The sequence below is a fragment of the Chiloscyllium plagiosum genome, unplaced genomic scaffold (assembly GCF_037043375.1).
Source record: "Chiloscyllium plagiosum isolate Xiang-an unplaced genomic scaffold, Cpla_swu_hap1 HiC_scaffold_40, whole genome shotgun sequence".
Classification (NCBI taxonomy): Eukaryota; Metazoa; Chordata; class Chondrichthyes; order Orectolobiformes; family Hemiscylliidae; genus Chiloscyllium; species Chiloscyllium plagiosum.
Window position 1 is genome coordinate 20,787,362 of NW_028270178.1, and position 12,237 is coordinate 20,799,598.

At 43.5% G+C, this 12,237-nt stretch overlaps 1 protein-coding gene across 1 annotated transcript; it reads left to right on the forward strand.

Moving 5' to 3' along the window:
• Positions 1 to 4,552: 4,552 nt before the first annotated feature.
• On the forward strand, positions 4,553 to 10,975 carry LOC148138390 (putative G protein-coupled receptor 139). The gene is made up of 2 exons (XM_087981544.1): positions 4,553 to 4,622; positions 10,071 to 10,975. The coding sequence occupies exons 1-2, from the start codon at positions 4,553 to 4,555 to the stop codon at positions 10,973 to 10,975; spliced, it is 975 nt and encodes a 324-aa protein (XP_087837670.1).
• The last annotated feature ends 1,262 nt before the right edge of the window (positions 10,976 to 12,237 follow it).

A 12,237-nucleotide genomic window follows, 5' to 3' on the forward strand; every position in this document is an offset into this window, starting at 1 on the left:
TTAACTGCAGAGTCCATTGCTAAAAACAGAGTACACAACCGAGGGCAGAGTGCACTCCTGAAGGCACACCCCACAGCACACAGGCGTTTAGTCTCCAAAGATTCCTGGCCCATCCTTGGACAATCAGGCCCTCACACAGGAACTCAGTACATTTAAAAGGAGCAGTTAACACACACGGATGTGGTCCACTCCTAAAGGCAGGGTCTTCTCCCATACTCCAGGATACAGCAAGTGCTCATCTCCCAGAACGCACACACAGGTTTTCAGTCTGTATAGAGGCCCAGTCCCAGGGCTTCAAAAAGAAACAGCTCATCTGGTGAGATGTATTTTCTCACAAGGGCTCAGTTCAAACACGATAATAGTGAAGACATATACAAAAACCAAAGAAAACTAGAGTCAACGGGCTAAGCTCTGCCATAAGATCAGCATAGTCCTTTTCTCAAAGTGACAGAGAAAGAAGTAACACACAGACTGTAACCAGCCAGTGAAACAACAGCTCCCTAATGAGAACTGAGTTACGCCTGAAACACTTTGACTGTGGATCAGGCAGTTTAGAACAAACTGGCTAAATAATTCAGCCAGTAAAGGAAACAGGTTTCCCCCCAAAAAAAATCATAAAAAACAGCAAGAATAATATACTGACTGTAGCATCAGCCAGTACAGAGTCAGTGCCATAAACTGGGAAGATTCTAAATCTCCTGTCCATTTTTTTCTGTTCATCCTTTTCTAAAAATTTTATTAAACATTCACAATTTACAAAACAATTAACATTAGCTGTATACAGAGAAGCAGCAATTGTACAAGGGAGAGAAGCAACACAGAAGAGAAAATGAGGTCTGCAGATGCTGGAGATCAGAGATGGAAATGTGTTGCTGGAGAAGCGCAGCAGGTCAGGCAGCATCTAGGGAACAGGAGAATCGACGTTTCGGGCATTAGCCCTTCTTCAGGAATGAGGAAAGTTTGTCCAGCAGGCTAAGATAAAAGATAGGGAGGAGGGACTTGGGGGAGGGGCGTCGGAAATGTGATAGGTGGAAAAAGGTCAAGGTGAGGGTGATAGGACAGATTGGGGTGGGGGCGGAGAGGTCGGGAAGAAGATTGCAGGTTAGGGAGGCGGTGCTGATTTTGATGGATTTGACTGAGACAGGCTGGGGGGAGGGGAAATGAGGAAACTGGTGAAATCCGAGTTCATCCCTTGTGGTTGGAGGGTTCCTAGCCGGAAGATGAGGCGTTCTTCCTCCAACCGTCGTTTCGCTGTGGTCTGACGATGGAGGAGTCCAAAGACCTGCATATCCTTGGTGGAGTGGGAGGGGGAATTGAAATGTTGAGCTACAGGGTGGTTGGGTTGGTTGGTCCGGGTGTCCCAGAGGTGTTCTCTGAAACGCTCCGCAAGTAGGCGGCCTGTCTCCCCAATATAGAGGAGGCCACATCGGGTACAGAGGATGCAATAGATGATATGTGTGGAGGTACAAATGAATCTGTGGCGGATATTGAAGTTTCCTTTGGGGCCTTGGAGGGAGGTGAGAGGGGAGGTGTGGGCGCAAGTCTTGCACCTCCTGCTGTTGCAGTGGAAGGTGCCGGGAGTGGAGGTTGGGTTGGTGGGGGGTGTGGATCTGACGAGGGAGTCACGGAGGGAGTGGTCTTTACGGAATGCTGATAGGGGAGGGGAGGGAAATATATCCTTGGTGGTGGGGTCCGTTTGGAGGTGGCGGAAATGACGGCGGATGATGCGCTGTACATGGAGGTTAGTGGGGTGGTAGGTGAGGACCAGTGGGGTTCTGTCCTGGTGGCGGTTGGAGGGGTGGGGTTCAAGGGTGGAGGATCGGGAAGTGGAAGAGATGCGGTGGAGGGCATCGTCGATCACGTCGGGGGAGAAATTGCGGTCCTTGAAGAAGGAGGCCATCTGGGATGTGCGTTTTTGGAACTGGTCCTCCTGGGAGCAGATGCGGCGGAGTCAAAGGAATTGGGAGAATGGGATGGCGTTTTTGCAGGGGGCAGGATGGGAGGAGGTGTAGTCCAGGTAGCTGTGGGAGTCGGTCGGTTTGTAGTAGATGTCCGTGTTGATCCGGTCGCCTGAGATGGAAATAGAAAGGTCGAGGAAGGGGAGGGAGGAATCTGAGACTGTCCAGGTGAATTTGAGGTCGGGGGTGGAAGGTGTTGGTGAAGTGGATGAACTGTTCCACCTCCTCGTGGGAGCACGAGGCGGCGCCGATACAGTCATCGATGTAGCGGAGGAAAAGGTGGGGGGGTGGGGCCAGTGTAGTTGCGGAAGATGGATTGTTCCACATATCCTACGAAGAGGCAGGCATAGCTGGGGCCCATGCGGGTGCCCATGGCTACTCCTTTCGTTTGGAGGAAGTGGGAAGATTGGAAAGAGAAGTTGTTCAGGGTGAGCACCAGTTCAGTCAGTCGAAGGAGGGTGTCAGTGGAAGGGTACTGGTCGGTACGGCGGGAAAGGAAGAAGCGGAGGGCTTTGAGTCCTTCGTGATGGGGGATGGAGGTGTACAGGGACTGGATGTCCATGGTGAAAATAAGGCGTTGGGGACCGGGGAAGCGAAAATCATGGAGCAGGTGGAAGGCATGGGTGGTGTCCCGAACGTAGGTGGGGAGTTCTTGGACTAAGGGGGACAGGACGGTGTCAAGGTAGGCGGAGATGAGTTCGGTGGGGCAGGAGCAGGCTGAGACAATGGGGCCGGGGCAGTCAGGTTTGTGGATTTTGGGCAGGAGGTAGAAGCGGGAGGTGCGGGGTTGTGGGACTATGAGGTTGGAGGCGGTGGATGGGAGATCCCCCGAGGTGATGAGGTTATGGACGGTCTGGGAGATGATGGTTTGGTGGTGGGGGGTGGGGTCATGGTCAAGGGGGCAGTAGGAGAAGGTATCTGCGAGAAGCAACACAGTCATGCCCCGAACCCTACCATTCAATTAGATTTCAGGGAAATGAAGACAAACCTCAAATCCTAGTTTCAAACATAACAAAAGAGGAGCAACGACATTTGTTCATACAAGACATTAAATTACATTTAAAAAGTACAGACCGCCAGAAACCCAGCAAGCCCCACAGTCCCCCATGTTCCGTCCACTCTAAGGCAGGCCGCCCCCAAGAACATTCCGGTTCTCGGTCCACCCCATACTCCTTCCAGTTTTTGGTCCGCCCTGACACACCTTCCGACCACCTCTAGGACAGCCCGTTCTGCTTCCCCAATCCCACATCTCAGGGCGACAGCGGTCTGTGCTCACCTCCCATCATACAGGTGTTCGGTCTTTGCAGAGGCCCACTCCCAGGGCTAGGCGTTCCCACAGGAAGAGCTCATCTGGTAAGATGCTATTTCTCACAAGAGCTCAGTTCAAACATCAAAAGAGTGAAGACACATACAAAAACCGAAGAAAACTAGAGTCTAAGCGCTGAGCCCTGCTATAAAATCAGTATAGTTCGTTTCTCAAAATCAAAGAGAAAAGAGTAACACACAGGCTGTAACCAGCCAGTGAAACAACAGATCCCTGATGAGAACTGAGTTACACCTGAAACACTTTGACTGTGTGGACCAAGCAGTTTAGACATTAGTCCTCACTAAAAAAAGGAATAACAGTTAACAAACTGGCGGAATAACTCAGCCAGTTCAGTAATCAGGATTCCCTCAAAAAAGAAGCAGGAACCAACAACAGCAGTAACAACTGACTCATAGCATCAGCCAGCATTCAAACCTCTCACCAGTTGGCACCCTACGTACCTGGCACCTTGGCACCTAACCAACTTGTACCCTATAAAGTTGGTGCCCTACATCATTACCCTCCTGGCACCTTATTCTTACAGCACTGTCAATTCACACTTACATTATGCATTATAAGACAGTTCTTGCCAGGAAAGATCCGTCAGAATGGATGTACTGTTCCACAGTCCTCAGGGCAACCCTGAATGGAATCAACTTTCAGAAATACAGAACCCAGTTCTTGCATCAGAAAAAAAAGCGCCCGAGTAGCAATCTGTGTGATATTCCCGCTCACTGAAAAACCCCTCCAGTATTTTATTAATTTAAAAGGCAATAATGAACGAAAAGTTGCATCTCAGTCTCTTACAGAATGTCATTTTTCAAACTGGAGTTCATTGTCCCGCCTTTCAAAAGTAGTTCAAACCTAGCCTTTTAATTTATTCCTTTATTTCATTATTTTTAACGTAATGCTAAGAAGCCAGTAATTTTAAACTTTTAACATTAGGTTTCTACATGCACCTATGATTTTGTACCAAGGTAGCTTTGCATGAATAGCAACATTTTACACTTTTCACTCTATTCATGTACTTCCGTTCTTCAATATATATGATAATAAAATATAATTCCAATCCTCAAGAAATTAGTGGCATTTTATTTCTCAAAGTAGATTCTATTGCTTCATAAACCTCAGAGGAAAGTGCTTAATTCGCAGCTTATTCAGATTACTGCAAATGATGTAATTAGTGATTCAACCAGATTTATTGTCTCACTGCACATTTAACTTGTAAATAAAATGAGGCAGACAAAATCATTGACTCCATGAAACAGAGAGACCTGACTGGGAGAGAATGGAATACTCTACAATCTTACAGATAGCACGCATTTACTACCCAATACTTGCAGCTGTTGGCATTATTGGTAAGTCTTAAATCCAATTATGTTTAACTAAACAAAAACAGAAATTAATGGAAACGTTCACCAGGTCTGGCAGCATCTGGGAAGCGAAATCAGAATTAACATTGTGGGTCCGATTACTCTTCCTCGGAACGTTTCAGGCAACTTCTGTTTTTGATTCTGATTTACAGCATCCATAGTTCTTTTGGTGTTTGCGTTTGTAGAAAAGCTATTTAGCCTGACTCTTTCATTCCTTATTGATATTTGACATACTACCCAGATTCGATTATTTCCGATCTATGCTTTCCTAGTGATTTTACCAGTTCACATTAGTTGTTGTTTATTTCGGCTGCTGAAGCAGGTTTATTTATAATTTATTTGCAGAGAATTTAGTTTCAACACAGAGCAGGTTGAGTCAGCATTTATTCCCCATCCCGAGTTACACTTCAAAACGTGGTGCTGAGCTGTCTTCGCAAACCACTGCAGACCATTTGATGTAAGAGCACCCACATAAAGAAATGGAGCATATAAACAGACCCTTCGGTCCAACACATCCATGCTGACCAGTTTTCCTCAACTGAACTAGTCCCATTTCGTAGTATTTGATCCATATCATACAAAGCCTTTCTTATCCATGGAGCTGTCCAAATGTCTTTTAACTGATCCAGAAACACTGAAGGAAAGGTGATGTGTTTTAAGCAAGAAAGTTGAGAGTCTTGAACTGAACTTGCAAATGGTGTCATTACCATCCATCTGCTTCTTCTAGATAGTAGTGGCTGTCAGGTTGAGAGGGAGCTGTCTGAGGGACCTTGATGAACTGTTGCAATGTGTCTTGTGCACCTTGCTGCAATGTGTCAGGTACACCCTGCTGTCACTGAGCTGCAGTGGCAGGGAGACAGACTGAAGTTTTGTGGTTTGGATGTCAATCAAGTGGGTTGATATATCCTGGAATAAATGCAAACTACTGTGTATGCTGGATATTTGCAATAAACAAAGACAACGTTAGATAAACCCAGCAGATCTGGCAGTTTCAGTGGAGAGAGAAGCAAAAGTTAAGTTTTTCAAGTCTGTTGTGAATCTTTTCCAGAACTCCCATTGTCCAGGAATAGTGTTGAGCTTCTGGACTGTTTTGATGGAGCTGAATCCATCCAGACAAGTGCACGGTATTCCACCATAATCCAAACTTGTGCTTTGTAGATAGTGGGTCAAGTTTTGGAGATTCAGGAGATGAGATTTTCGCAGCAAGATTTCGATCCTTTGAGCTGCTCTTTTAGTAACAATACTTAAATGACTAAAGCAGAGCTGGTTTGGTACATTGGTAATCCCCAGGATATGAATAGTGGTGGAATAATTGATGACAATATTTTTCCATACCAAAGGACGTTGTTTAGAATCTCTTTTGTTGAAAATGGTAATTGCCTGATAGTTGTGTGGATGAAAGGTTATTTACTCCTTACCCATAAGATCATAAGAAGATAAGACAAAGGAGCATAATTAGGCCATTCGGCCAAACAAACCTGCTCCACCATTCAATCTAGGCCGACATGTTTCTTAATCCCATTTTCCTGCTTTCTCCCGGTAACCCATCATCCCCTAATTCATCAAAAACTATTTTTCTTCAATACACTCAGTGGCTTGGTCTCCAGGACCTTTCTGTGGCAATGAATTCCACAGATTCACCATCCTCTGGCTAAAGAAATTCCTCCTTGTCACAGTTCTAATGGGACATCCCTTTACCCGACTTTGTGTCCTCAAGTCCTGATGTGTCCTTTTAGTATTAACATCTTCTCCATGTCTACTCTATCCAGAGCTTCAGTATTCCATAAGTTTCAATCAGATTCCCCTTCGTATTTCTAAACCCCAATTGCGTGCAGACACTGAGTCCTCAACTGCTCCTCATTAGACAAATCCTTCATCCCCAAAATCATTCTTATGAACCTCCGTTGAATCCCCTTCAAGTCCAAAGCATCCTTCCTTAGACATGGGGCCCAAAACCGCTCATGACATGTTGTGGAAAGTGTTAAATATCTACTAATGAGTACTTGAAACTAATGAGTACATGAGACTTTTACTTTTATTACGTATGTTAGGAGATCACGCTTTCCACGGAGTGCAATCTAAGTTCATTTATTTGTGATAATTGCAATAGTTTTGTGACAAATGTTCGCATTAGAATCATAGAGTCACAGAGATGTACAGCATGGAAACAGATCCTTCGGTCCAACCCGTCCATGCCGACCAGATATCCCAACCCAATCTAGTACCTCCTGCCAGTACCCGGCCCATATCCCTTCAAATCCTTCCTATTCATAGACCATCCAAATGCCTCTTAAATGTTGCAATTGTACCAGCCTCCACCACATCCTCAGGCAGCTCATTCCATGCACGTACCACCCTCTGCGTGGAAACGTTGTCCCTTAGGTCTCTTTTATATATTTCCCCTCTCACCCTAAACCTATGCACTCTAGTTCTGAACTCCCCGACCACAGGGAAATGACTTTGCCTATTTATCCTATCCATGCCCCTCATAATTTTGTAACCTTTATAAGGTCAACACTTCAGCCTCCGACGCTCAGGGAAAACAGCCCCAGCCTGTTCAGCCACTCCCTGTAGCTCAGATCCTTCAACCCTGGCAACATCCTTGTGAATCTTTTGTGAACCCTTTCAAGTTTCACAACATCTTTCCGATAGGAAGGAGACCAAAATTGCACGCAATATTCCAACAGTGGCCTAACCAAATGTCCTGTATAGCCGCAACATGACCTCCCAACTCCTGTACTCAATAGTCTGACCAATAAAGGAAAGCATACCAAACGCCTTCTTCACTATCCTAACTACTTGCGACACCACTTTTTAAGGAGCTATGAACCTGAACTCCAAGGTCTCTTGGTTCAGCAACACTCCCTCGGACCTTACTTTATTGAAAGATATTTTTCTGATTCCTTGTGATCGAGTGGTCCTGTGATCTCTTTTCGTTCTTTGACTGTTTTTAAGGCAGTGATTAGCAGAAGATGTAAAATATTGTCCTGCATTATCAAATACAGCAATTCAAAATAACTTTAATTGTGGACCATCAGATTAGCAGCATCGGCTTCTGCCCACATAAAAACTGCTGCCGCTGGGTCTGTCTGTTGTGAGCTTGAATAAATAATTACACAGTTTGGCGCCTGAGATTAGTACGTGCATCTACAATCTGACTGTTACAATTGCAAAGAGGTGTGTCACATTGTCTCCCAAGTACATTCACAGCAACAATCAACTATGTTGTATTAATGGTATTCATCCGGACTGGTCGACCAGGGAGTTCCAGCTTCAAGTACCACCTTCTCCAGAGGTTGAAAACATATCAATGCTTTTAATTATGTGGCAATGTCTATGAAGGGAAGCAAATCAGATTATACATGGTGAGCCATCACTTGTTCAGATTTTTATTCCAACATTGCTTTGCATGGACTGAGTTAAATGTGTTCTTCTTTTACTCCTGGAATAGAGAGTAAAGTTCACTTGTGCAATTTACCATCATCACTTTATCAAATGGAAATCCTCTTGTCAAGGTCAATGAGCAGGATAACAGATTCTATGAGAAGAATCCTTGTTCGTTATCAGTTCTAAACGCTTTAAAATTTGCTGAATTTCTTTCCGCAGAACAGTTCATAAAATCCCTACAATGTGGGACATTCGGCCCATCGAGTCCACACCAATCCTCCTTAGAGTATCTAATCCATCCCCAAGCCCCACTCGACGCTTTTCCCCTAATTTTGCATTCCCCGTGGCTAACACACCAAGCCTGCGCATCCATTGATACAATGGGCCAACGTACCGTGCCTATCCAGCTAATCTACACTTCTTTGGGTTGTGGGAGGAAACTGGAGCACTCAGAGGAAACCTACACAGACACAGGGAGAATATGCAAACTCCACACAGACACGAGTCCGAGGGTGGAATCAAACCCGGGCCCCTCGTGTTATGAAGCAGCTGTGATAACCATTGAGCCACCTTGCAAATTGCAAACAATTGTGGGTTTCTGTATACCTCAGTCAATTTATTATCCCTACAGCAAAGCATGCATTTCTGAGTGTGGTCCTCAAAGTCTTCTTCTCGGAGTTCCGCACTCTTATGTTCTTATTCAGATTTATTTTTATAGCTCAAAGTTCAAACAGGATGGTACACAAAGTTCATTTTGCTGATGCCCTTTGAAGTTCTCCCTCCAATATGTTGATCTTCTCCAAAGCTCGAATTCTCACACCTCCATGATGCTTAAGAATTTCTGATATGATATAAGAATCTCAGAAACAGGAGCAGAAGCATGCGATCCTCAAGACTGCCGGCTGTTAATAAGATCATGGCTCATCTACCTCAAGTCTCAAAACTTCTTTCATTCCAATTCCACATAGCTTTCAACGTCTTGGTATTTCAAAAGTTTATCGATCTCTTTTTCAAATGCTTTTAGTGATCCAGCTTCCAAAGTTTTCTGGAGTCCAAACATCATAAATTATGCTCGCAGCTTTTAAATTTTTTTTGACAAATTAATTCTGTGCACATACAATGGGAAGCCACAATGCCAAACTGTTATGGACAAGGCAAGAACCCCGTCAAAACATTTCAAGAAAGTAGCGAAGGCCATAAATTGCAGGTATGAGGTGGATATTCCAGGTGTGATACAGCTGGCCCAAACACTTAGTTTTAAAGAAAACAACATTTATTTGCAAGATAATCAAATGAAACAGGAACAAAAGTGAACAGAACAGAGAATAACTTAACCTATTCTGAAAACCCAGCAAATTATTCCAAATTAGCGCTGCTGTTCCAATTACAATCCCCATAGCACCGATTGGCACAAAGGGTAAAATCAAACCCAGGTTCTTACAGAAGAGATGTCTGAGAGACGGAGGATCAGCCTGGGCCTGCTTCTTTGGCTCCTGCAGGTTCACCACTGACAGCCTGTTCAAAGCAAACCAAACCACAGAAAAGCTGAGCTTTTCATTCATAACAGGTTTTATTCCTCATTTATTTGTTCATTTATTCGGTTTGTCCATTGGTTCCCAAAATGCCTTTATGTCATTCTGGTTTGGTTGAGTCAATGTTTTCATTGTAACTTCTCAGCATGTATCATGTAGGTAAAAACAAGGACAGCAGATGCTGAAAACCAGAGTCTTGATTAGAGTGGTGCTGGAAAAGCACAGCAGGTCAGGCAGCATCCAAGGAGCAGGAAAATCGACGTTTCGGACAAAAGCCATTCATCAGGGCTTCCTGATGAAGGACTTTTGTCCAAAACGTCGATATACCTGCTCCTCGGATGCTGCCTGACCTGCTGTGCTTTTCCAGCACCACTCTAATCTAGACCATTTATCATGTAATTGAGTGAATATATACATCTGAGGCAATTGGCATGATTTAGCATACATATTATGTTGATGTTTTTGCTGTGACTCCAGTTACGAAGGCGTGTACCTTTGCTTATTTTTCTTTCAGTTAATTTAGTGGGAATTATAATCCTGAAACGAGGCAATTGTGGGCTCTCCAAATGCATCACTCGCTATCTATTGGCAATGTCTACAGCAGATCTGCTTCTCGTCATCCTTAATATCTTACTGGACCGTATTAATAATCTTTATTTCCCAGTTACTTTCTTATTCATCACTCCTGTGTGTGCCTTGAGAGTTGTTTTCTATATTGCAGCCCTAGACTGCTCTGTTTGGTTCACAGTCGCTTTCACATTTGATCGGTTTGTCGCAGTTTGTTGCCACAAGCTAAGAGCAAGATATTGTAATAGAAAAACTGCATTGGTGGTTATAGTAACTGTGAGTGCGGTCAGCTGTTTGCGGTCATTTATTTGGTATTTTGTATTTATTCCTTCAGTTGTTATTGACAATGTACCGTGGTTTTGCATCATAACATCAGCCTATTACAAGTCAATATTTTGGAAAGTGTATGTATTGATTAATATTATAATGATACCATTCCTTCCAATTGTATTGATTTTGATGTTCAATGCTCTGACTGTCAGGCATATTATAAGAGCCAACAACATCCGCTGTCGCCTCCAGATCAACGGAAATGGACAGAACAATATTGATCCAGAGGTGGTAAACCGGAGAAAATCCATCATTTTGCTCTTTGCACTGTCTGCTAATTTTGTACTGTTGTGGACACCACTTGTCATACGAGTTTTAATCCGGCGAGAAGTAAACCATAATTATAAGGACAAGACTTTGAATGATTCAGTATTTGTCTTTCAAGAAATTGGATTCATGCTACGGCTTCTGAGTTCATGCACCAACACCTGCATATACGCCTTAACACAAACGAAATTCAGAGAGGAGTTAATCAAGGGTGTAAAATATCCATTTACTCGAATTGTTAAACTATTCAAATAAGCATATAAGTTTGACCTCGATTTGAATATGTATTTCCAGTCGTACAACAGGATCCCCAGGATGAAAGAGCTTGTGAAATTTCCTTGTCTGCATTAACTGAAATTAATTCTATGTCCTCAGAATTGGAAAGACGCCTCTCGGCCATAAAAACTGTTAATAATCAGGTGTGCACAAAATTGATGAAATAAATTTTGAATAATATTTCACTGAGGTTGAGAATGTGTGACGGATGTTGCTGGTCAAAGGCCTGAGTCTTTCTTTTGCTGTTTCATGTGAAAACATTTTCCGATTTCCAATTTATTTTTGGCTTTTTTTTTCTCATCAATAAGTTTATGTTCTTTTGTTGAAAGGAAAGTGATAACCTGATGTGCATATGATCAATGGTAGCCAAATGCAAAGATTAATCTTAAAATCTTCCAAATTCCACTCATTCCAGGATCTGGTTGGACCTGTAATATTAAGAAACTGGGACCATAACGTACAATATTTAAAAGTGTCTTCCACAGTTCACAGTTTGTCTCTGGCATTGCTTCCTAAAAACAACTTGCCTAGTTGTCCACATTGTTCTATACCATGCCCCACCCTCCATCATTGTAACTAGCCCATCGTCAACATTCCTGAAAATTCTTCATTGTGTGCAGCTCACGTTTTGTTTAGTTTAAGCTGTTATAAAGTGCCAGTTAAAGTTTCAGTCCCTGTCTGCAATTGTGACTTTTTATTGTTACTGTCTCCTGTTTATTTCCGAGCATTCTAACTACAACGTACAGTGGATGTTCATTTAACTTTTCGTATCCTAGCAGCTCCCTGAACATAGACTCAGCACCAAGATTCACTGTGAAACAAATACTGAGCATGGACACTAATTATCAAGAAAATTCTTGAACACTGCGACCCATTATGAAGGAAATCATGAACCAGCCAGGATGTGCTGAATTAAAAGTAAATAAAGTGCAGGATCTCCTTTGCTCGGTGCATAAGCACATAGTCGACCCTGCGAATTACTCTCTGCTTTTTATGAAATCAACCATTTGATGTTTGGAATGGAACTGAGTGTCAAGTGATTGTCTTCAGTCATTCGTCTCTAACAAGGGATGCGTGAAGATCGGTGGCTCCTTTACTTATACAGCAGATGGTCTATAAGACCATAATGCTATAATAATCGAAAACAGGAGAAGACCGTTCGGCCCCTCGAGTTTGGTACATCATTCAATAGGATCATGGCTGGTCCGACAGTAATCATGCCCACTTTCCTGCAACTTTCC

What these genes read in the sequence shown, in the direction of transcription:
- LOC148138390 (XM_087981544.1), top strand. Translation starts at nt 4,553, where the DNA reads ATGGAATACTCTACAATCTTACAGATAGCACGCATTTACTACCCAATA. An exon ending in TGCAGCTGTTGGCATTATTG is followed by an intron (nt 4,623 to 10,070) that starts GTAAGTCTTAAA and finishes TTTTTCTTTCAG; the next exon opens with TTAATTTAGTGGGAATTATA.